This window comes from Lampetra fluviatilis, chromosome 4 (assembly GCF_964198595.1).
Source record: "Lampetra fluviatilis chromosome 4, kcLamFluv1.1, whole genome shotgun sequence".
In the NCBI taxonomy this organism is placed as follows: domain Eukaryota; kingdom Metazoa; phylum Chordata; class Hyperoartia; order Petromyzontiformes; family Petromyzontidae; genus Lampetra; species Lampetra fluviatilis.
In genome coordinates this window covers 7,388,614-7,414,241 of record NC_136278.1, presented here as the reverse complement: position 1 = coordinate 7,414,241, position 25,628 = coordinate 7,388,614, and the positions used below count along the sequence as shown (strand labels likewise).

The 25,628-nt window shown below is 43.9% G+C and overlaps 1 protein-coding gene across 2 annotated transcripts in view; it reads right to left on the bottom strand.

Annotated features, from left to right (window-relative positions):
- LOC144931532 (myoferlin-like) overlaps positions 1-23,231 on the bottom strand; it is an 87,645-nt gene extending 64,414 nt beyond the window's left edge. For both annotated transcript variants that reach the window (XM_078855483.1, XM_078855484.1), the window contains exons 1-5: positions 22,797-23,231; positions 20,862-20,917; positions 12,456-12,547; positions 8,395-8,500; positions 7,534-7,636 (exon numbers count right to left, since the gene is read on the bottom strand). In XM_078855483.1, coding sequence (XP_078711609.1) covers positions 7,534-7,636; positions 8,395-8,500; positions 12,456-12,547; positions 20,862-20,917; positions 22,797-22,890 — 451 coding nt within the window. In that variant the 5' untranslated portion in view covers positions 22,891-23,231. The remainder of the gene's footprint in view (positions 1-7,533; positions 7,637-8,394; positions 8,501-12,455; positions 12,548-20,861; positions 20,918-22,796) is intronic.
- Between the last annotated feature and the right edge of the window lie 2,397 nt (positions 23,232-25,628).

Here is a 25,628-nt window from a genome sequence, read left to right as displayed (position 1 = left end):
CTAACACTGGATTTGGGGTGCCAGGTATATTTTCGAAAGGTTGCCGACCTGGACAGAACCATGAAATTAAGCCTTGCATACATACATATAAGCCTCGCTTCCAAAACCTCAATTACATACGTAGCCCATTTGTCCAATCCATAACACTGCAAACACCAGGTATGATGCAGATAAGAAAAAAAAATGCACGTCGAATAAATGGTAGGAAATAATGTTTGACTGGACACAATTGGAAAAGCATAAACATTTGTGAACTTATGGAAATTATTGGCGGTCAAATCCTAAAATTCCTGCAAAAAACATCACAACAGGAAAATGCATCTGGGCTGGAAACAAAGATTAAATTAACACCACCCAAGGGTGCGCTGCTCACAAACAATTGGAAGGCACAACTTCCGTCATGCCTTGCATCCATGTTACGTGACACGACCTTGCATGGCTAAGACAAGGATGGGAGCAAAGTAGATGCGATGTGGTGGTCACATGATATGAATTTAAGGCATTATGGGAGTCGTGCATTCCTGCTGATTGTAAGCAACGCGCACCTTAGTGTGTTGTTAACCAATTTTCGGAGGCAGATCGGGATCAAAATTATGAAATTAGAAAAAATATAGAGAACAGGATAGAGTTATTTTGGAAAACTTAATTTGATAGCGAAAATAAACTTATAAATGTATCTTCACAAAAAAAAAGATGAACCTTCAGACTTCACACACACACACATCACCATTGTTTTGTGTGGAAGGGTTTGATAGAGAAAGTCCTCTAGGGCACAAGTCGTGAATGCGGTTGTAAGGACAATGTACACACACGCCCTTTAAAAACCAGTTTCATACTTCCATTTTACTACCAAGAGAAGCTAATGCCTTCTGTCGCCCAACATCTACATCTAGTACCGTCCATTTAAAATGGTTTCTAGACGAGTCGAGGCCAAGGACATTACTTTTAACAAAATGTTATTTATTCTAGATTTCCTCCTTAGTTTCCATATAAACGACAAACATTTTTCCAGTAAATGAATGAAAATTAATTTAAAAAATCACGACGTTTCGGAGGCAACACAAGCTTCCGTGTGTTGCCTCCGAAACGTCGTGATTTTATTGTTTTTATTTTTTATTAATTTTAATTTCATTTTTTACCTACGTGACTTTACCGAAAGAACTAAGAGTATGAATCCTTGCAGTCACGAAAGCTTCAAATCTAGAATCCAAATGCTTTGTTTCAATACAATGGACACAATGTAAACACTGGTGGTGCTGCATTGTAAGTGGTGCACAAGCACAGTCAACAACAACACAACTCATTTGTCACCAACACTGCCTTAAAAGAAAAACATCTATAACGGGCAGTGTTATTGACGCGAGAGAGTGCATTTTTGTCGTCGTTAACATCATTCGAGCGCCACCATCAACTTTCCCTTTTTCTAAGCCACATTTTGCAACGCGCCCAGCAAAAATAGCACATGACGAACCTTGCCACACTCCCCTAAGTGTAGCAACAACACTCTGACTTATCCATTAAAGAATACGCTCTACAAGTTTACTAGCTTTGTTTTCTCAAACTTGCAATTTCTCTCCGCCTCTCGCTCTCATTGACTTGCTTATTTATTTGCCCAAATCCCTCCCAATTTCTATATAAATACCTCGTCACAGAGGCGTTGTTTCTCTGTGTTTGTCTCTGTGTTTGTCACTGTCTCTCTCCGAGCTTGAATTCACACCTGATGACGGTTGCTTGTGTTGCAATATTCTATTATTTCTTTTCTTTTATGTCTACGTGACTTTACCGAAAGAACCAACGAGAAAGACGAGGAAATGTTCCATAGCCAGCCCTAACGCCCTCAAGGGTGGGCGATGCAGGAGTGTTTTACTTTCACTTAAAGCAGCATACCAACCAATGTGCTTAATGAATGGTTGTAACCAGTGAATATATACAGATGCATTAACTGCTATGACATGGATCGATTCTTGATACAATATACGCAACAGATATTTTTTTTAAAAATAAAAGCTGAAGATTCTAAAACGTCTTCTTGGTTCTTTCGGTAAAGTCACGTAGAAGGGAAGTAATAAAATAATAAAAATAAAAAATAATAAAATAATTCTCACGACGTTTCGGCCACAACGCAAGCAGCCGTCCTCAGGTGAAGAAACATTCTAAAACGTGGTTGATGGTAGCAAAAACTTTGGGAAATCGTGCCTTCTCATATCATTGGATGGCCTTAAAAAGTGTAATTATGTTCACTATCTTAGTGAATGGTTCATACTTGTGTTAAAGGCCAATTGCTCTAAGGTTGTTCAATATTTAATCACCTTTAAAAAAATCGAAGCCCGATTAATGCATCGAAGTTTTGCGCGCTAATCGTTAAAAGTTCGGATCGATTATTGAACCCGATTCCACTTATTTACCGATTAAGCATGTTTGGAATCGAATGTAACTTGCAGTAATTTGAACGATGTAGAAAGAAAGAAAAACAATGCGCGTGTTGTATGTTACATCGAGGTTACTGGGAGAATAAAATTAACAAAGAATATTGAACATTTTAAAAACCGGAAAAGCCGAATCGATAGGGAATCGATTCTAGAATCGGTGAATCGTGACGAGGACCGGCTGTGCAAGTTACATGCGTGTGAAATATCAGCGTCACCTGGGTAAGTTGGACACTTGGACGAGTATTACTTTACATTCTTTATTGACTTTAACACATAGCAGTCTGTGCCTAAACACAATCTGCGATCACGAGAATATTCAGACGTTCGTCGTTTTAAACGGCTGCGTGTGATGTTGTATTACGACGATTTTAATGTTTACAAATAAGAGTTGCGACAATGAAATCCGATTAAGTGTGTCTGCTATAACACTCAGCCGTCGGTATCATCACGGGCCATGATCTACCCACTGCTGGATGACGGCTATTCCATCTAGAATTAAGCTAAACTAAGTTGTATTATTGTACTAAGGTAAGGGCCCCGCTGCCGCTGGGCTAAGTAACTCTTTCTAGATTTGAAGCTTTCGTGACTGTAAGGGTTCATACTCTTAGTTTTTTTCGGTAAAGTCACGTAGGAAAAAAATAAAATAAATATTAAAAATAACATCGTGATTTATTATTTTTTTTCTATATTTTTATTATAGGTTTATTTACTTATTTCTATTTTTACCAACGTGACTTTACCGAAAAAACCTAAGTATAAGCAACTCGTTTTCAGAAGCGACCTGGCAATCACGAATATCACGGCTCAACGGAGTGATCGTTTTATAGCAGCAGCAGCAGCCAAATAAATACTCGAAAATGTGGTAGAAAACAAAAATCCACGCGACCACCGATGAAGAAAGAGACAGAGACAGCTGTGAGAGTGGGGATGGAACCCACGACCTCCTGTACACCTGGCGAGGTGGTTAACATCTTCAAGTTTTAACATCTTCCTTGCCACCCGTGGCCCTAATCCCACTTAACGCGCATGAACCCGTCAAGGACGCAGACCGACCACATGTCTCCACAATGCACGTGTCCTAAAGAGAAACCAAAATCACCGTGTACGTTCCGATTAACAGAAAGAGTGACACGCGTTTTTCTTCTATGAACAGCAAATGATAGAATTCTCACCATACACGTGTCGCATCTGCTCGGCTTAAGAAGATGCGCTTACTGCTCTTGAGCGACAAACCTTCACCCGCGTGATGTCGCCTTGAACAGTTGATGTAATTTTGTGGTTCCTGCATCAATGTTTTTTTATTGTTCTAAAATAACCAACAACAACTTAAGATGTTGTTCTCAGTGTTGAGTGTCAACGCACAGGCACGCAACTTGCAATCGGGACATCAAATATAAACGCATCTCACAAGAGTCGTGCGCTCGAGATTTAGGGCTTACAATAAACAAACATCGAGATTTAAAAGACGATACAGCCTTGTAAACATGCCAGAGTTGGGCCAATGTTTGCTGGCATGTTTGCTTGGAACCGTTTGAACCAACGTCACCCCAACCAACGTTCAGAGTTTTCAAGGGCTGAATGGATAACACTGGTCAACAACAACAAACACATTTTTTTCTGGCCTGGACTTTTGCAGCTGTTTTAGACTAATTTCAGGGTGCCGATTCCAAATCTGATCTCAGATTTGCTCTATCACATCTCATTTTTATGCTATCGGCATACCCCATTTTCATTTGATTTTACCCGAAATTAACTCTGTCACTTATGATTGCAAGTTGTTGCGAGTCAGTGACTGCTTTAGTTTTAAAATATGGTGCTGTATTTTTAGGATAGTGTGTTTATAATATCATTTTATGTAGATATCCACATTTATTTAATATTTTTCTTCTGCAGTTTTTATTGAAAATGCAATATTTGATATCTCAAAAACTGATGCCAGATTTGGAATCAGCACCCCAAAATTACCTTAAAACCGTTGGAATACCTTATGCCAGAAAAAATGTGTTGACCAGTGTAATGTACTGCATTCGTTTTCTGCACATGTTTTTACCCTGATCGAGCAATTTCCAAAGCAGTTTACTTCGCGAAGGGCTATCTCTATATAGCAGCCATCGCCAACACGGTTTTAACAACAGAGAATTGCGATTACAATACAGCACTTGTGCCAATGCACAGTCAAACGTGAAATGTTTATTCTAGATTTGAAGCTTTCGTGACTGCAAGGATTCCTACTCTTAGGTTTTTTTCGGTAAAGTCACGTAGGAAAAAATAAATAATAAAATAAAAATAATAAAAATAACAGAAGAAATAATAGAAATAAAATAATTTTCTATTATTTTATTTTTATTTCTTCTAATAATTTTCTATCATTTTATTTCTATTATTTCTTCTATTATTGTTATTATTTATCTTTTATTATTTCTTTTTTCCAACGTGACTTTACCGAAAAAACCGAAGAGTGTGAAATGTTTACACAAGTGCAATGTTCATTTGTTTACACTGCGGGGGTTAACCGATATGGAATTAAGACGAACGTTTCAATTTCGGCAATGCCTTCTTCCGTGTCGTCTCAGCTACGACACGGGAACGAAACGCAAAGTTGCGCCCACTTTTCTTTTGTTGCGATGTATTCGCACGATTGCTGGGTGGGTGGCAGTGTCCAGCCTCATATGGTAGCGGTGGCTGGAGGTGGCCTTAACTCCCCCACATCCTGCTGAAGGTTCGGCCCCCCCACCAGAGGTCGCGAACGCGTTTTGATTCCTCACCCGTACCCGGCCGCACCAGGGTCGCAAACGGGTACCCGTACCCGGCCGGGTACGGGTAGCCGGGTATCGGGTAGGGTACGGGTATCGGGTAGGGTACGGGTACGGGTATCGGGTACCCGTTTGCGACCTCTGCCCCCCACCCTCTTCCAACGCTTAAAGTTTGTTTAAAGTTTGTTTAACGATGAAAGAGAGAGAGTGTGTGTGCCGTGCCCCCGGCTGAGTCAGTTTGCATATGCTGCCCCTATAAACAATGTCACGCTACAGGCTTGGCCTCGCCCAACTGTTCAGATGGACATTTTTGACACTTTCAAGGCGTGGGAGTGAGAATAAAAAGACCTGAAATTCCACGCGCGCCGGACGGACTCGAGACTCGGCAATTCGTTTCGCGAGTCGAACCGTCGTCTTGCGACCAAGATCACCTTTTGCATGTGCTCGATCTCACCAAAACTAATGAAGCCAAGCAGGTTGGTGCCGGGATAGCGGCTTGGTTGGGTGACCATAATATTAAAAAAACAGGCGGTACGGTAACATCGTTACCCAGTGAGCATACAACGTTGAGCCGACGTTGTAACGTGGTCGGAACTGATGGACCAACTTTGGCCCAGCGTTCCATGCTTACTGGGAAGCTGGCAGCACCAACCCCGCACTTATAACCATGGTGGTGAAGTAGGGTAAAAAAACAGAACCTCCACCGTATAAAGGGGGCCCACATCCAGTCAGCTGATTAAATAAGCTATACATTCGATTTTTTTTTTAGATAATCATGTACCTTTAAAACGACACCCCGTATGTATTCGTGTATGAGGATTTTTAGGATTTGACTGAGGTTTTCTAATTTGTGGAACTCCGCAAATGATCCTTGACGAGACACGGGCGTGGTTCGGAATGTCTGCTTGGGAGAATGTCAACGTGTCTGAGCCTATAGCTACACGCCCATTCTCTCCAAACGCACAAATATATGCACATAAAATATATATATAAAATAAAGACCCGAAGATAACCATCTCTTTCATGGTTACGCATGAACCAACTTGTACGGTTATACAACGGATTAAAGCTCTGGGCGATTGTGTGTTAAACAAGTAACTGAGAAAATGTTATGCTTTCATTGGATATGTAGTGATATATGCATCAATGCAAATACATTCTTCACCTCACCATACATGCATACATTCGTTTGTCTGAATATCAACTACATACAATGAATGTAAGAACGTTATGTGCAGCGACACTGTTAAATACAGTTGAACGGGAGTGAACAAAACTGTACGAGACAGATAAGCACAATAAATAATATCAACAAGACGGTAAAAAATTTGACAAAAACGCCTTTCATGAATACATTTTTTTTTTAAATCAACTTATCAAATCATGGTTGGAGTCGGTTACATAATTCAACAATTATTCCTCACCGTCAGTTTTCAGATACGTAAAATGTGTGAACGCCTCCTTGTTCCTGCTTAGGATGGAGGTGTGTTTACGAGCCAACTACCATTGTGCCAAGGTATGCTAGCCACGATGTGGCTTCAGGAGAGAGTTTGTGTAGTTTTGCTAATCCTCTGTCGAAGGGGGGGGCGGGCAACTAGAGTGGTTTATGAAATGGACCGCGGTTTGGATTTCATGGCCACAATCACGCTGGCTTATCATCTTGAGGTGCGCATCGGCCTGTTGATGTTCTCATGCGGTTAATGGTTCCACCGGTATCTTTAAGGAATATGTCAAAGAGAATAGGGGCAATGTTTGGGTCTCGAATGAGGGGTTTAGTCTGTTAGTTCATAAAATACAATAATGCTAATGTTGGTCTTACATTCTGGTATTGATGATGCATTGACATGCAAAATCAACCACTGCAAAAAGCTATGAAACTGTTCAGCAGACACTTTCAGAGAAGTGCAATACTTTTTAACGCAAACACTTGCTTTATTTTAATCACCAGAGTTTCCGCACCGAATCCAATTAAATTGAATTACATTTCTAATTAAATTCACGTCAGGGCATTTCCAAGTCTCAGGAATGGAAAGATTCGTGGGAAGTCTTGTGACTACGCAAAAACACCAGAGTTAGAAAAATGTTGAATGGTCTGCAGCCACCTGTCGATTCAATGAATCATCAAAGATTACATTTTCAAACATTGGTTCTTATTTTAACGCTCCGGTGAATGCTTACAACATCTCTTGGCTGCATGGGTAAACCAACCAACGACATACACATATCGAGACGAGACCACGTGTGATTCAGTGCATGTTCGGTCACGAGTGTCGAAATCGATATACAAATGGATTACATTGAAGCGTCGTTCCACCCCTGAGATAACGCAAAGCCTCCTCTGTGCTCCATACCTGTGGCATCTTGTTTTTCCACGGGATCCCCAGGGCCCCGCTGGCTGGGCGGGGGACCAGTCCCTGGTGGAGGTACGTAGCCCACTTGCATGGAGAGCGTGGCCTAACAAGGGGTGTGGGCACACAGGGCAGGACAAATACAGCCCAGCATGCAGTGCAACACAAAGATAATGACAACTGCCCCCCCGCTATTTATCCTAATATACCACAAATACCCAATAAATCCTTACCGCCCCGCATACCCCCAATTAATCGATAGGGTCGACTGCTGGATGTCATTTTCTCCATGCACGTTCTATACTGTGGCCGTTCTGTAATCATGAATTAGGTGTGTGAGAGGAGAGGTGGGATATATGAACAGCTTTGGTGTGCAGCGTAGGGCGAGATGAAGTGAAAAAGCTGCTGTGGATGGAAGAGATGAAAAGACAAAATACGTTTGATATGTCCAGCTACAGGAGAACAGAAATCTGTTGAGACAATTATTATTTAGAATTAAGAGGTGTCCAATGAGAATGCAAGCAGCAATTACTGATAAATATGATGAAAAGGAAGGTGGTGTTGGTACAGAACGGCCCCCCATCCCTCTTCCCTTCCATTTCACAAGCATGGAAAATGTGAAGGGGAAAAGTGGACCAAGATGAAAAGGGATCAGTTGGTTGGACAGTGAACAGTTGAATTTCGATTTAAAGCTTTCGTGACTGCAGGGATTCATCTTCTTGGTAAACAGTTGGGCGAGGCTCTCCATGAGAGATGATGTAGATCTCTAAAAGGCAGAGAGCATCGGTCATGGACATCGGCCCTCAGCTACGGGGATAGCCCCAGAGAGCCGGGGTGGGTGTGTGTGTGCGTGCGTGCACTCACCCCCGTTGACTGCTGCTTTTCGCTCACAAGGGTCAAGACGTAACTGTTGGTGTTTCCCGGTTTCGTCAGCAGCTCGTGCAGCTGGATCTGTGCCGATCCCAGCAAACTGCACCAGCGGCACAAAAGTAAACACGTTATATAAACAGTTGCATTGTTTTCATTCACAGCGCCCAATTGATCTGCAATCACTCCGATCATGTACTGTTTTTTTTAAGGGCAAGAGGATAGCACAGAGAAGTCATTATATCACTTTGCATCTACCCTTGGGGAGGAAGCATGCCTAAAATACATTGTTGAGTGATGCGGCTGCTTTGGCAGTGGTGCACAAGCAAGAGTGAACAATAACTCGTTAATGTATTCATAATCCTGCCTTAAAGAAATAATATATAGGAAACATTTTGGGCAGACCCTTCTTCACAGCACATTAAAGGTTGCCAGAGGTGGTAAAGTTTTCGTGTTTCAAGGGAATTGCGCGGAACTGAGCAGTCAATGCAGCGGCTGAATTAATCCAAGTATCTGCACCATATCGCAGATAATTTAACCCAAAAGTGGCGACGAATTCATCCAAGTTTCCTTATTTGTCCATGGGTGACTGGATAAGGGGGAGTTGTTATCGTGGCTCAAAGCGAACAATAAGATCCACCAGTGGTGCCCCCACGTCAACTCGCACGGGGAATTTCTCCGCAATATTTATGATCTGGCTTATTAGGTCGCCTTGACTTGCAGTTGCATTTCATCAACTTCCTCAATCTATCCACTGCCGGATGAAGGCCCTACCCATGCTGTCATCATCAATCATTGTCACGTGATGCAACACATGACAATGATTGAGAACTCATTCTAGGATTCAAAATTAATTATAGATTTTATAACTGCTTTGTGTTTGTAATCCTTCCCCACCTCCGATAAGCACGGTTGGCTACGTACTGTGCGAAAGAAGTTCAACATTCAAAGAACAACCTAGCTGCCACACACGAGTCGATTTCATCACTCCATCTCCGGAGGATGGCCCCATTGGGCGTATGCCCTACTTTGGCTGCAAATGCCATTTACGTTTGTCCACTGGTCATCATCCCTTCTCTGACTGTCCTGCCAAAGCCCACTTAAATTTCTAAATGGTCAAGATGTCATCTCGAATTTGTGGACATTTTGTAATCCATGTTTTCCTCTTCCGGTCTCTCAATGCAATTACAAGCATGCTGCTTTGTAATTGTCAAATATTTCATCTGCATGTCGTAGCAGGTAATATGCATCAATTAAAAACTCTTCTTTTAGGCACAATGGAATGTTGCATTCACCAACCAACTTGGAACTGATCAAGTTGCCCTAATTAAGTGACACTCTCAACCATCTGACACAGACAAGATACTGTACTCAATGGCACATCCCTGTGCTTTTTGCACAGAAACAACTGGCAGCTTTTGCTTTTAATGGAAACCCAAAGTGTACCCTTGCAAGGGGCCGTACGGGACACCGCGTGCCATTTTAAGCCAAGGCTGTTTTGTAAACATAACAGTGTTTAACATACGAACACATAGCAGCGAGTCACTCATTCAGTTGTCGGTGTTTGATTACGTGTTAGCCAAACGCTGGGCAATATTTTGGTTCCCCTACTGTATGTAGGTCCTTGTCGGCCATTGTTGACTTAGACTTACCATACCACTACTACTATTTTCATTTTACCAGGTAAGGCCCACTGAACTATATAGCTCTTTTTCGGAAACGATAGCTCAACTTAGTGGCTTATCATGTGGAAATTATAGCAGCCAAATACTCTAAACGCATGTTTCTAAATGTAGAGGGAAAAACTGAAGGACCAGGAGATAAATCCACGCAACCACGGAGAGAACATGGAAACTCACGACCTCCTGTATACCCTGCGAGGAAGTTAACATTTTTCAAGGTGAAGGCAATGAAATTTGAATTTTTAAGTAATTGTGTTGATTTGGGGAGGGGGTGGGAGGGCGCTATTTGTGAATCTTATCTACAAAAACTGCGCTTGTCTGATCAGTCGTGCACAAAAACAGGTTGTCATAGGATGCGGGACTATGTGGTGAGCAGGAAAGGGGAATGCATCAAAATTCATTGTCCGACTGCACTTCATATGCCCGAACTACGTGGTGGCTGTGCTGCACGTGGCCTGTAACCCAGCACTGTAGGGGCAGTGAGGATTGGTGGATCGGGAAAATCATAAATGTTGCGAGACTCCCTTCCCGTGGACGTGAAGGTGCTATACCCTTGCCTGCATAATGCAATACAGCAAAGTGTGGACGAATGGCATCAGTCCCTTCTGTGTGGGATAGAGTGTTGCCCCCTCGCATGGGTGGGTTTTCGCCGGATGTACACTGGTTTTCTCCCACGTGTATAAACACTCACCGATTGGCTGAAAACAGCTTCATATAATTGCTGGTGCGGCTCATCGCCTGGCAGCCTTCCAGCTTTGGTACCTCAGCGATTGCGAGATGCAATTTTTATGAACAAAGCTATATAAAGTTAATTGATTTTTTGTTCTAGATTTGAAGCTTTCGTGACTGCAAGGATTCATACTCTTAGTTCTTTCGGTAAAGTCACTTGATGCAGCAAATCTGGCTGTGACGGTCCCACCTGATGACGGAGACTTGTGTTGCCTCCGAAACGTCGTGATTTTATTTTATTTTTATTAATTTTAATTTCATTTTTTACCTACGTGACTTTACCGAATGAACTAAGAGTATGATTTTGTGTTGTTTTAGAATGTCTATGCTCCCTGCCTTAAAACCCCACAATGACGAATCTGTTGAAGTCTGGTCAAGTAACCCTGCACGACTGGCATGACAAGAGGGCTGCTTTGAAAAATCAGCTGAGGCACTTTTAAGGGGCCGATGTTGCCAATGCATTTTCACTTCTCACAATTCCACAATTCACTGCGCGTTTCAAGCACGGTGAGATACTGCATTTATGTACAACTGTCAACAAAAGTTCGTTACCTGCAGGGTTATACATATATTAACCAGTTTAATGTTAAATATGAGTCTTCAACCAACTAATGAAAGCTTCGAGAACTTAAACGCCACTTGGCAGGCACTTCCGTAGCCCTGACCCTGAAATCCAATCTTTGTAGTTAATTTAATTCCTTCCAGATTGAGGCCTCTTTAAGTTGGTAATGCTGGTTTCAAACTGCAAGAGCCTCTCTTAAGTTGCATCAGGCACTTCTGACAAGACACCCTGGTTTTCGGAAGTCCTGCTGCGCAATACTTTATCGTTTGCAAGCACTCCTCTTGGAAAACGTATTCCACGAAAGTGGGTCATCATAATCTTTTTCTATTTCTATTGGGCAAGCCGTTGCCCGTGTCGGTTGTGTAAATGCCAAAACAGCACCAATGTTCAATAAGACTGCTCATACGCAAAGATTATTTGCCAAATGTGGCATTGTGCTCCGGCAACAAAAGACACGTCAACCAAAGTGCCGGTTAACGGGAAGTAAAAAAAAATCCTCAGTCGGTTGGCAGTAAATAACTGACCGTTAAAAGAGAGCCGGTGAAGCTTTAATTTGCTTTGCAGCGTTTGTACGTCCTCTTTTGTCTGGCTATTGTTACCCTTTACTTTCCAGGACGAGGGGAGTGCAACCTCTGGCCCACAGTGTGGCGTTGACCGGCATCGCGACCAACTCGGCGGGTGATTTGCCGCGAAATCAGCTACCTACAACGCCCAACCCTGTTCGTGACGCCACAATGGGTCATGTTCGCGAATTGGTAAGTTGCATTTTGCAAACGCGACGTCAAGTTCGCAGAGTTTCCACGCGACCCTCTCAGCCCGCGCAATATCTACGTGCATTCAGTAAAAAGGTATATACGAAGGACTACAAAGCTGATATCACATCATAGAAAATGTTTCGTTCAAAAGGAGTTGTCGCGTCGCAAGTGTACAGTCAATGGAAGCCAACGTTGATCGAGTTTGCATTGAAAGCAGAAGGAAAAACACGGTATTTGCTTTTCAGCAAATACTTGTTGTTATGCACACAACCACTCGCGTTTCCATTGAGGACAAGCGCCGCGCGCAAGGCAAGAAGAGGGAGACCGTACCGACTTTTCCCGATCTTCTCGTAGTCCTTCACCTCCACCACGAGCACCGAGGAAGCTTCCAGAGGAAACCCCTTCAAGTCGAACTCCAGAGCCTGGTGTCAGCCAAACACAGAGGGGTGTGCATCAGTCATAGAAAACGAACTACTTGTGCACAAAATAACAAATCATAATCAGGATCGTTTGCTCACGATTAATGCAATGTTTCAGGCAATGGACCTTCATGGCCCAATGCAATGGCACGCATTTATTTGTTTCATTTAAAGGCTCACTGTGATTATTTTCAGCCAGTGTTGTATATAGTACTCCATGTGTATTCTGCATTTTCAGTGGAAAACAAATTGAATGCAAATCGTTTTATGGACAAATATTTGTATGTAACAATACACATTGTTATTTGCACATACTCTTGTCACAGCAGTGAGCCAGGAAGTGCAACTCGTTGAGTAAAAAAAATACAAATGCTTTGACACATGACCCCACGTTTAAATCTAATTTAGAGTTTCAAGCGACGCACAGAATGAGTCAAGAGCACACGGCTTGCGTGCATTTTCTGTGCGTTGTTTGAAATTTATGATTTTACCGCGCGGCACTATTCTTTTACGATGGGGTTTCCTCGTCATTTTACAGATTTAATTAAAAATAATTGAAGGGCGACTCAAAAGGTCTGGCCAAAGGCTGACCTAACACACACAAAGTATCTCCTTATGCACTCACAAAGACAACGCGCAAACCTTTCAAGCGGGCAATTATACATACATTGCCATTGTTTTAAAACCCCTAAACATCATTGGGATATTAAGTTGAGTATAATGTATATTTTTAATTACAATAATTAAACTACATACTTCACAACCCTTTGTCAATCATCTGCTGAAAGAAGACCTCCACACGTCATGTCGGCCATTGTGGTAGTTTGACCATACTTCACCACACCGGTCGGTGTGGGTTGCGGTGACGGGAGTAGACCCAGACCCAGAACCGATGTTAGCGATGGGTTCGTAGCACAGCGCACAAACCTATGCACCACAGCTCCACCACATTATCTTTACATACAAATAATGTATTTCAAAGTTGAACTTATTCTCTGAAACAAACGTCCGCACATGCCTACACACTCGAGGAGTGACTGGGGGTATTGGGCAACAGGAAACGGGTTCCCATGGTGGCAGCTCCTAAAACCCCCCAGCGTATAGCCCACATGTGTTTCACTTGGCTCGCAGCCAGGGGTCCTGACACCGCAACGCACGAAGGAGCCGCTCTCCGCAGGAAGAAACGATCAGGGCATCACTTCCATCTGGACAACGGTTTATTAAATCAGTATCCAGCTGGCCAGACGCGGTGCGCGCCCGTCCTGTTTGTCGCCGGAGTTCACTCAAACCTAGGTGCGGAAATGTTGACGGCCGGCTGAAAAGAACATGGACACACTTTTTTTTTATTCATTCCCCTTATTTTCACAGGTTGCTTTGTTTTTCCCGAGGAAGTTTGACAGCAGTTGTAGTTGAGCATGTGATATAATGCTAAAAGTTCCTCACCCCTGTTTTAAACTACTTACTTTAAAAAATGTTTGATTCAATCGCCTGCGTGTGACCAAGTAAACAGCGTAACGCATGCCTCAATTCGTTCACGTAAAATTTTACGCGATTTGAATGCTTGTTTAGTTTTCTTTTTCCACGATACCGAGAGAGAGATTCTGGTCATATGCACTATTTGTTTGCACCCGAGGTCTCCCGAGGCAAGGTCCATATATTCTGTATGGTGTAAATCACCAAGAGCCACTCCAGGCAAAGAGAGAACTTTGCCTGGAGTGGCTCTTGGTGATTTACACCATCGGTCAATGCACTGCTGGATGGAGGCCTCCCCCGTGCCGTTGTCAGTCGTGGGGGTTTTGTTTGACCGTCACGCTGGTCAGTGCGGCCTGGTGGTGGCACGCCGACGTTAGCCATGGCCAGGAATCGAAACTCAGGTGGCCGAGTTAACAGTACAGCTGTTCACGTATCACCGAGCCTCCGCTACTCCCAATTCTTACATGGTCTTGAGAGGTCCATATATTTTGTACTTTAGTCACCTCAATAAAAATATCAGATTATTCCAATGGTTTTGCTGCTGCACAGTCTACAATTGCACAGTCTCATACTCTGATGGTGCATTGTCCTTGAGTTGTGCGCCTTTTGGCGTCATCTGGTCCAACACCATGTGAGACTAGGCTCTAAAGAAAGCTGTCTCGGGTGTGGACCAATCAATTTCAAGGACAGTGCATATATTAGCAGTTATGTTTTTTTGTTTGCATTTCGACTGCAGGTATTGTGGTCAATGCAAACATGACACCTTGTAAAAAAGGTGTCAGTTTTGTTGCCAGATAAAAGGGTAAAAAACCAATTATCGTATTTTGCTACTGGCAAATGAGGTTTCAGTGGTGTAAAAAAGTTATTTTTTTAAGTTTTGAGCGGTCATTTGTTGAAGAGGGATCCCAAAAGAGCGTCTCTTACCTGTAATGCAATTTTCAACTGCACCTTACTTTAAATAACATGTGCATATTCTGAATTTAGTGCCGGATCTAGAGAGGAAATTGCCTTGAGAGACCATATCCAGTAAATACAAATCATCGTGTTTTGTAGCGATGCATGCCGGGCCTATGGCTAAATCAACCGGAATGCGCCTAATATTGTGAAATGTAAATCAAGCAGGATTGAGCTTGGATAGTGCTCCGATGGACGAACACCATGCACAATGAAGTGTTGTTGGATGACCTCGTGTGGCCGATAAAGTGGGGGCTATCAAGACATTCGGTTTACCAGTGGTTTAGCCATCCAGCTTGCTTGGTCTAGACAGTTGGTAGATTGAAGATAGGCCACAATCAATGTGTATTTGGGGCAGTGAAAAGTCACACAGTCCGTGGTTGAGTGCTTGTAGCCACAGTCGCACTCAGGAGAGTCTGATATTCCACTCGCGCATGAGGTGTCCGCATCTAATTCACGTGTGGAAAGGTGTATTTAAGGGTGCGGCAGGGCTGGTAGGGAAGGGCAGTGGAGCAAAATGCATTAGTGACTCAATGTCTATGCTGCTCCGCGCCTTCGTCAACCAACACCGACCAGCGTGGGTGAAGTATGGTCAAAAAATTTAACCCCCGCGACCCGCACGGCGATGAGTTGACAAAGGAGGGCTGCAGAATATGGCTCTGGTGATGTCGGTCGTGGCAATACAGTGGCGTCTCGTGATCACCTCGCAAGCTGTACGCATTTTAAAATGCATGTTGTGCCCTGGGCACTATTCAATGTGTTCATACTGCCCAGACTGGTTCCGGTTGATGAATTAGTTAAACTTAAACACTCAATTGTGTAAGGGGCATGGGGGGGCGCACGCGACCTTTCGGGTATGAAACAAAGTTGCTCGTTTACTGAACACATTTCAAAGCAAAACGTGCAATCAACCTCGCTTAAAAGCAACAATCGGTGTTGCTATATTTGACACGCATCGTACCCTTTATGGACACATCACCCACATTCCGTGGAGGCGAGGCATCCCACGCGACTTGTATGCGGGACTTTGAATTTGACACACATCGGCCGAGGTGATCGATGTGCGGATTGTCGACATTTAGGTGTCGGTGAAAAACACACATCAACCGCGTGCATTAATGTCGCAGCCGAGTCAATCCATTGTTGCACTGTACTATGCTCCCACCCTTCGAAGCAGCTTGGCGAAACATGGTCCAATAACCTCCACAAGCCACGGTCAAATAACCTCCGCAGGCCACGTAGGCGTGGGGAGCTCCTCATCCAGCAGTAGACCAAAAAAAGGGGCCCTTTTAATTGTTCGATCATGCAATATAACGACGCAAACAATTTAGCAATTCCATCCCCCAAACCCACGATAGATGTACAAAACACGCATGTAGATTCGATCTTTTGATCAAATCTATGCAAATTCATTTAATGTGACGCTTGCAGCCACTGTGACTATGATCATTTTGATTTTAGAATCGCAAGTCGACAGTTGAATTGCCTGGAGGGATGAACGACTACACCCGCTAATGCCATGATATTAAATGAAAACTACAACCCTCTCTCTCTCCTCTTAGATAAGTCTTTCTCCCACCCCACACAAGGGCTGAACGATTTGGGGAAAATATCTAACTGCGGTTTTTCTGACAGATATTGCGATTTGATTTGCGATTTAAAAAATTAAAGTCAAGCTTCAGTTCAATATTCACTGTGTAAGATTTATAACATGTGATGGAGCATTACCACATGATACCATCAAAATATGGACTGCTCTATATATTCTAATGCAAGGATGAGAACTTGAATGATATGAATGGCTTCCAACATGTACTTATAAAAAAAAATACAACGATCAAACATAAAACAATTGTTAAGTTAAATAAAGTTATAATAATAAAAAATTAAGCAATTCCAAAAAATAGGACTTTTCAAATCGCAAAAAAATTGCAGCCTTTGCCATTTGCTAATCGCATTGTTTCAAATTTCGATTTGAAATAGATTAATCGTTCAGCCCTACCCCACATCGATTTTTTTTTGTTATTCGCCTTTGCCATTGTAAGAACACAATACAATGTGGATTTATATATTCGACCACACTGAGAGCCCGTAAAAAAAAATCGTTACATTTTATTGTATAGATAGCGTTAGTCGGTCATGGGCAGACTTTGATAAAAACGTATTGAACTTGAACAGGCAGCTGACAGCATGGTTATCCGGGTGAACAAAGTGTCCAGCCAGGCTATGGGGGGGCAGTAGAATCGAATGAACGACCTCCCACTGAGAAAAGAATGACGGAGGGCACGCGGGTGGGGAGCTTTCGACGTATATGGCGGCTGGAATATTCACACTAATGTCGTAAAACTGTCAGTTTGCTTCCTCTGTATGGATGATGTAGATGCAGGGCAACACCTACAATTTCACATTCTGGTGGTCCGGCCAGATAACCGCATCAGGAGCAGTGGAGTGTAACGCTGGGAGGTCTCCGTATCTGTGGATCGGGCACTGTGTCATGTTGTACAGTCTGTTCTGGATGACCACAGTCGCACACTGCAGAGCTTTTTTAAATTTCTGCCATTTAATTTTCCACATGTGCAGTAGGATGCGGCTTTCTGACCAGCCTATACTGCAAATCTATGGAAAAGAAGAGCTTCATAGCTCATCGGATTCCTCCAGTCTAAATAAAGACTCTTGACCGTGAGCCTTCAGCGTGTCTTCCGAAGCCTCACACGACTGCAAAGCGCAAGTCAACCCCGTACTGCGGAGGTGGCCTTGACAGCCACCTTCCAGTTGCCCTCAAGAGCACCCAGCGCCGTGGTGTTTATGGCCTCTGTCGGCAAGCGTCCTGGCAATGCTCACGCTCCTCCGCACGCTGCGAGAGACGCGCGCGCACGGAGAGTGCCCGCGCGCCGCTCCGAATGTGGCTCTTTAAGGCCCCCTTTGGAATTTCCGTTCATTCTCCCAAACTGCCAAATGCGGTACAGTGAGAGAGACTGTGGCCCAGGCGAAGTTTTTCCAACATTTTTTTATTTGTTGTGGGAGAGGAAGTCATCTGCATTGCCAGGCGACGGTGAATCACTTTGGCCAAGTAAAATGGGCCTGTGGATTCCACAAACATTCATCACTTGGTTGAAGGTTCCCAGGTTGAAGTAAAGCTATTCGTGTTGTTAAAATTGTACTTATTCTTGTCTGATGTACACATTTTATTCTCTTATTATTTTATTTTTTTTAGAACGGCTTTGTGTTTAGTTTGCAGTCCTTCCCCCGCACCTCCGATTTGCATGGTAGGCTATGTACGGTGCGGAAGAAGTTCAACATAATACGATTAAATCGTTTCGCTTTACAAGAGGATGACTCATTGGGCTAATACATCATCTGAAGCAGTCTACAGCACTGCAGTTGTACCCAATCCCAGATGAAATCGGAAGCTATGCAGGATTGGAGTCGACCTTGGTAGGCAGTGGAGCAGATTCCATTGCTGTGCTGTACTTCTGTGCTGCTCTGTACTCCCCCCATCTTCATCAAGCCACACTGATCAGCGGTGAAGTATGGTCAAAAGAACCACCGACGAACTGCACAGCATGGAGAGGCTGTCATCCATCAGTGGACTGCCAAAGGGACGTGCTGTGTGGAGCGGTCATGCAGTGCTTAGCGCACTGCGATATGAACCCGGCGATCCGAGTTCGATTTCCGGTCACGGCCACCAACACAAGTGACGATGATATGAACCGGTCCTGGACCTCTCCTAGGTCGACTCAGCCTCAAACGAGTACCTTGTGCAGTGTGTAAACATCACTCAGGAGATTAAGGTGTCCGGGCGTGCTGCTGGTCACCGATGCCCTCGTGTACCCGTTCCGGCCTTCATAGGTGCTCACTAACACCACTTGCCCCAGCAGTCTGTTAAAGGCTATACGGGGGATCTTTGTCCTTGATATGACCAAAGCAACTTATTTTTTTGTTGGAAACGCACTGGGTGTGGCCGGATGATTGGTTGACAGAAATGCCATTAAAAGTGAGACAACTGGTTTTAGAAAGTCCTGGGGTATATTCTTCAAGGTTGCTCATCTATAGCACATTATTTAGCATTCACGTTAATTTCATTTTTTTTAAACCCCATTGTCACGGACAAGCAATGCTGCAAGATATCCATAGTATTACAATACATTGCCACCCACAGGTGACCACCACAGCTGCCTACGATGCAGGTAAGCTAGCTAGCTCGAGACACACGCATGCATATTTTAAACCCTATTGTTAGGTTAGAAGTTTCGGTAAAACAGGCGTGGCGATGGGACCTTCCCTGAGGCATCAATGCTGTGCAGGTTGGACCACTTAAACGCTCGTATGAAGCAGAATAGAGAATGCTTCCCTATATAATAATAAAAAAACTACTTAAATACAACTTGACTGGCTTTGGTGGCCGTGTGCACATGAAGGGGTAATTACCGTGCACACAGGGGCTCATCTCTGTGCAGGTTAGATACAATGAGGACGATGACGACAATTTGTTTTAGGATGAGAATTTGCAAATCGCGTTTCAATGCTATCAACAATTGTAGCGTGATAATGAAAATCATCTTAATCAATATTCTGCCTCTCGCCTCTCTGTGCGTTGTGAAGGGCCATTGCCCGAAACGTTGCCTGCAATATATTTGTTCTTTTTAAGGCCACAGTGTTATTGGCGAATGTGTTAATTTCATTCAAGAGTCCTGTAAGCCTGTTTTTGTTATAATTGTAACTCTGCCACCTTGTCAATATGAGACGCTAGTTCGTGAGCAATTTTAAATAATTCTCAAGTATTTACCTGCTCTGCGGGCAAGGTCAACGCCTCTCAAAATACAAATTTGCATTTGGAAAAGTGGTGGACAGTTTGGACATTTTGTGCATTGTTCATACTCGAATTACGACGGAAATGGCAAGCATCCTTCAAACAATATCAACGACCGTGCGGTGCTTATGATATACACCAATGCAAATCCTCTCTGGTGCAGTGCGTACAAGCAACGTGACATCTGTAACATAAGCAACGTTTTATCTGTAATGAATATAATGCAGTACTCAAAATTCTGAAGCTGCAGTTGGCGTCAGTACTGCCATCCAAAAGGGGAAAAACCCCATCGCAGGTGTCGTTCGGGGCAATGGGCTTTGTTCATAGCAGATCAGCCAATGTCTGGAATGTCACCTTTATATGCGTACATTTTCCTTTTAGGGAAGTGTAATTGATGAACGTGTTTAGCATTTTCTCCCAAAGCCCAGCTTGAGAAACTGCCCTTTAGAGAAATTGTGCCGCACCTCCATTTCGCACGGTTGGCTACGTACGATGCGAAAGTAGTAAAACATACTTTAAGAAAGGCCAAATTTAAGTCTATCCAACTAACTTTATATTTTACCAGGTAAGGCCCACTAAGCTCCATAGCTCTTTTTCAGAAGCGACCTGGTTATCACAAATGATAGCTCAACGAAGTGGCTTATGTGGCCATGTATAGCAGCCCAATACTCTTAAACGCATATTTCGAAATGTGGAGGGAAAACCCGGAGGACCCTGATAAAAATCCACCGATCACAGAGAGAACATGCAAACTCCAAATATACAGGCATCAGGGTCCCGTTCGAACCCACGACCTTCTGTATACTAGGCGAGTTGGTTAATCTCACCACCGCGTCCCAGGTCTGCCAGGAAGTGGAGACAATTTTGGGACACACCAAATGCAAGGTTTTCCAGCATCAGCAGTTGGACGGGATAGTGGGGCGTGGTTACATTGCACTTGGCATATGCTGAAGTATCTTATCGTTTTGTAGCCATGAACGGAAAAGCCAATGACTAAGGTGTGTCCTTGCAAAGAGCATGTGACGAGATATTATTTTAACCTGATAAAAAAAAGTGACATTTACGGTGAAAAGCACTCACCTCGTTCCATTCTGGATTCAACTCGTTTTCTATGGTTTTCGTCTTTTTCTGTTCACCTGTTACGAACACATACACAAGGTGTATTGGTATGTATATTAACAATGTCTTTTATAGTGTCGCAAAAGCCTCGCCGAGCCATTGGGTCAATTCCACATTCATGAGTTTTCAGCGCGTGGTGGGAGGAGAAAACCAAAGAACCTGGCGAATCGCACCTTGCATACGAGGGTAGAAAAAACACAAAAAACTCCGCACAGATGGATTCCTCCCATTGGCAAACCATCATCTCCTGGCCACATTGCAGCCCAAGCATACAATCACCTGGTGGTATTCACCATAGGCCATCTCCCGGTCAAGTACTAACCACTCAAGGCAGTTTAATTAATGTGTTGAGTTTGTTTTTGTTATTTGTTCTTGTGCAACACTGTCCAACTCGGCATCACCAAATAATTCGCTTCGATTTGAGGCGCATTTGCGATATGGTCACACAGCTATGTACAATCTTGTACCGGGCAGGCATCCTATATACCTGTTTTGCAAAATGTGGATAAAAATCTATCATAATACAGAACTCCATTGATTGTCCAATAACAAAGGGTTAAGATGCAAAGATAGCAAAGTTCCCTAGTCGTATAGCTTTTATCAGACTGTTGGGACAAGTGTTGTTAGAGAGCACCTATGACGGCCGACACGGCACACGAGGTGGTGGTGGGTGACCAGCACCCTAAAAAAAAACAATCTTTTGCTAGGTAAGCTTTTTGCAGAACCGACCTGGCCACAACGGATAGTTCAACCAAGTGGCTTATCACGTGGAAATGTATCGCAGCCAAATACTCCAAACTCGTGTTGAGTCTACATGTGGAGGGAAACTCCGAAAGACTCGGAGAAAAATCCACGCGACCACGGGGAGAGACATGCAAACTCCAAATATACAGGCATTGTCAGGATCGGGATCGAACCCACGACCTCCTGTATACCAGGCGGCCGATGCACACCTGCCTGGTAAGTGAACTGCGAAGCCTGTGTGTAGTGTGTACAGTGAACGTACACATAGGTTGGGTTACAGCGGAGCGGTTAAGGTTCTACGAACAATAGCAGGCACACAAGTTATAGTTGCACGGGCGCTCTCACGGCAACAACTGAACTTTGTGTAACTGCACACGAGCTGCCATGCAAACAAAATAACCTCAATGTTCTTTAAATAATAACTGGAATGTATGGCAACTTGCGTGCAATCCATTTTTTTTCAGTGACGCAATATTCATATTTATAGTGGTGACGAATGATGGCATTCATCCAGCAGTGGAAAGGCACTCAACCAGCAGTGGAGACATCACGGCTACTGATGATTGATACATGGACATATTTACTAAAAAAAAACTACAATATTCAATTGATTGTTGCATCCCTCTTACCTCCCAACATTTTTCAACATCCTTTCGTGACATGTGTGTGCACCACGCAAATGTTTTAAGGATGTTTAACCAAACGAAATTTATTTTACATGTCACATGGAGTTGGTGGAACCAATAAACACATTTAGCGTTAGAAAAATCACATGCAAGTGTTTTTCATTTGTACAATGCACATTTATTTCAAACGCGTAAACTTTTTTAAAATTCAAATAATTTTAACTCATCACAAGAAAGAAAGACCAAGAAAAGAGTCCGTACACAACACAGCGAATTATACATTTCAATATACAACTGCTCTTAGCGATCACCCATGAAGGCCGGCACACCACGTCCGACCGCCTTTGTCTCCCCAGGGCTGATGTTAACACCGGACCAGCTACTCCTGTGCTGGTGCTGCATAGATTGTTCAATCGGAGAGATGGCAGTGGGATTGCCCATGACTTAACGATTATAATGGTGCATACATATACACACACGCAAGCGTTCTCTGCACATTGTCGAACAATATTCGTCGTCGTCCCACCTTTGTAAGTCAGCCTCGTGTAGGGGTCACTCTTCTTCCCGAATTTCTCCACATTGGGAAGATCTCTGGCCGACTGCACCACGCACCGCAACATCTTGCGCGGGTCACTGTCGCCAGGCTACGCTGTTCAATTTACCTCTATCCCCAAATTCAGTGACGCTAATAATTACTATGAAGATGCTATAGATTTTTTGCCAATTCTACGTACAGAAAAAAAAATGCAGTCTATATTTGTATATGAACGGACCTCAATTTATGAATGTAAATTAACTCGGTGTGCGTTTCAACTTCATTCACTCGTTGACTATGGACCATAAACTCGGTCTATGATGAGTAACATCCGGTAGAGAGAAAAAAAACCCCACACAACTAAGCTCAGAACCAAGTCGGAGCAGCCGAGAAGAGCCGAGTTCAAGAGCACATCGCCGAAGTCGGTTTTGTGTCTCCGCAAGCCCAGCGCGGGCAGAGCGCCTGTATTTTATACGGAGGGGGGAGGAGGGTGGATTTGGTCACAGACTGCACCACCACCACCCATCCACACGAGCCTGGGTCTGGTCTGACCGGTCCAGTCACTCGCACCCCCCTCCTCTGCACCGCCTCTACCACGCCCGTGCATCTCTCCCTCAATTGCTGGAAACAGCTGGGGGAGGGGGGGTGCCTGCGGGGCTGAGCAGGCTGAGTTCTGGGACCATCGTGTGGATGCATCTCAGCACTGCGTTCACAAATTGCCAACTCTTGTAACCGCTAAGAAAACGTTCCCCCGTTATAGCCTTAACAGACTGTTGGGGCAAGTGCTGTTAGCGAGCACCTATGACGACCAGCACGGTACGCATGGGGGTACCGACCGCCTTTGTCTCCCCAGTGGCGATGTTTACACACACCGCACCAGGTACTCATTTGAGGCTGAGTCGACCTTGGAGAGGCCCAGGACCGGTTAAGATAATCGTCACAGTGGTATTGGCCGTAGCACGGCGCAGCGCGCTAGGGGGCCGTCCATAAATGACGTTCTACTTCATTAAATAGACTCTTTAATAAATGTTTTCTCCTACAACATCAGAGTGCAGCGCCACATTACGCACTGCAATGACAGTAGTCTAAAGCGATTTGAAGCATGTTTTTATTTTGGGGGGGGTGGGCAGAGCTTTGTGACGTCATATTTGAGGGGGGGGATCTGACTTTGTGACGCCGTGTGACGACGGGGGGGGGTCAAATCGTCCAAAATCGCGTGACGTCATTTATGGACGGCCCCTAACCGCTACACTAGCACTCCCCACAATACACACACACACTCTACGTGATGACATGCACGGATGGAGCATGGTACGTAAATGATTAAGTAAACACTGCGCAGAACTACCTCGTGTCTCCGCAGAGGAATAACATGTTCAGTTCATCACGCTTATGGGACACTCCAGACCAATGTAATCCAGCAGCGCCTGTTTAAGAAAGCTAATTCTGGACCTAGTGGGTCTTCAGCAGAGGCAGCCCATGTTAAACAAACTCTTATGCTGTATTGCCAGACGGCATTGTCAAGAACACCCCGTGTTAAAGCATGAGACACTGTTCAACGCAAAAAAGGCACACACAAACGAATTTTATAGACCCCCAACGCATAATACAAAGCACATGGCCACAACAGCCGCCATTCGCCACTAAGTGGCTGTGACGTCACCACGGCGCTTGTGCCAGGCTAGGTGCACGTCGAGGCCACGTGAAGTGTCGAACGCCCGCCGGCAGGAGGTCACGGGGCAGACCCAGCAGGTGCCACGGGTCGTACAGTCCTTTTGACGATCCACTCCTGGATTAGGGGGCCCCCCATTTGCTCACGCCGCGCGGGTCGTGGGGGTTTTCTGACCATACTTCACCGCGCTGGTCAATACTGCGGGTTGGAGGCGAAGAAGCGCACGATAAATTTCGATTTAAAGCTTTCGTGACTGCAGGGATTCATCTTCTTGGTTTTTTCGGTAAAGTCACGTAGAAGGGAAGTAATAAAATAATAAAAATAAAACATAATAACATTGTTTAATTTTATTATGTTTTATTTTTATTATTTTATTACTTCCCTTCTACGTGACTTTACCGAAAAAACCAAAAAGCGCACGATAGTCGGAAGCAGAGCGCAGTACAGCAGAGTAACGCGTCATGCTGCACTGCCCTCTGCTGCCAACAACAAATGAAAGTGCAGAATTTTGCCATACGGAGGGAGGACCTGATGCCGACGTGGGTATGATCAGATCGATATTTGTTGCAAGTTGCATTCTGTCACGGTTTAATGTTAAACCGTGCACTGGCCACGAGCAGTCACCCCTTGTAGCAACGTGTCCTGCTACTTACTCTGGCTTTACTTTACATTTGCTTTACATATTGTGGGTGACTTGCCCGTTACACAAAAAAATTGACACAAACCCCATGCAATGTAATAATACCATTGTCTTTATGCGCTTTAATATAAATACACATTACGTTGCAAATCACGCGTTACGATTGAATATGTCCAGAGCTGGCTGCCTTATACGGTGCAGTATAATGTACTATGGGCGGTAACGGTGTTTGGGGAAGCCTTCATCCAGCAGTGTATTAATTAAACGGTTGACTGAGCATTATAATGTACAGCAAGGTGTGTTAACAAATATTATCAGCGAATGTAATGACTTTCCAATTTTACACGCATGCATATATGAATTGTACTATCACTATAGGTGAGACCCCGTTGAAACGGTTGCGTCTGTTTTATTATAAGGTAGATCTGGAATGCCGGCGGAGGGGAATAAGTTGCAAATGTACAAACGAAATTCCATAGCTAAAGGCGAAGAATACAATTGCGAACAATGA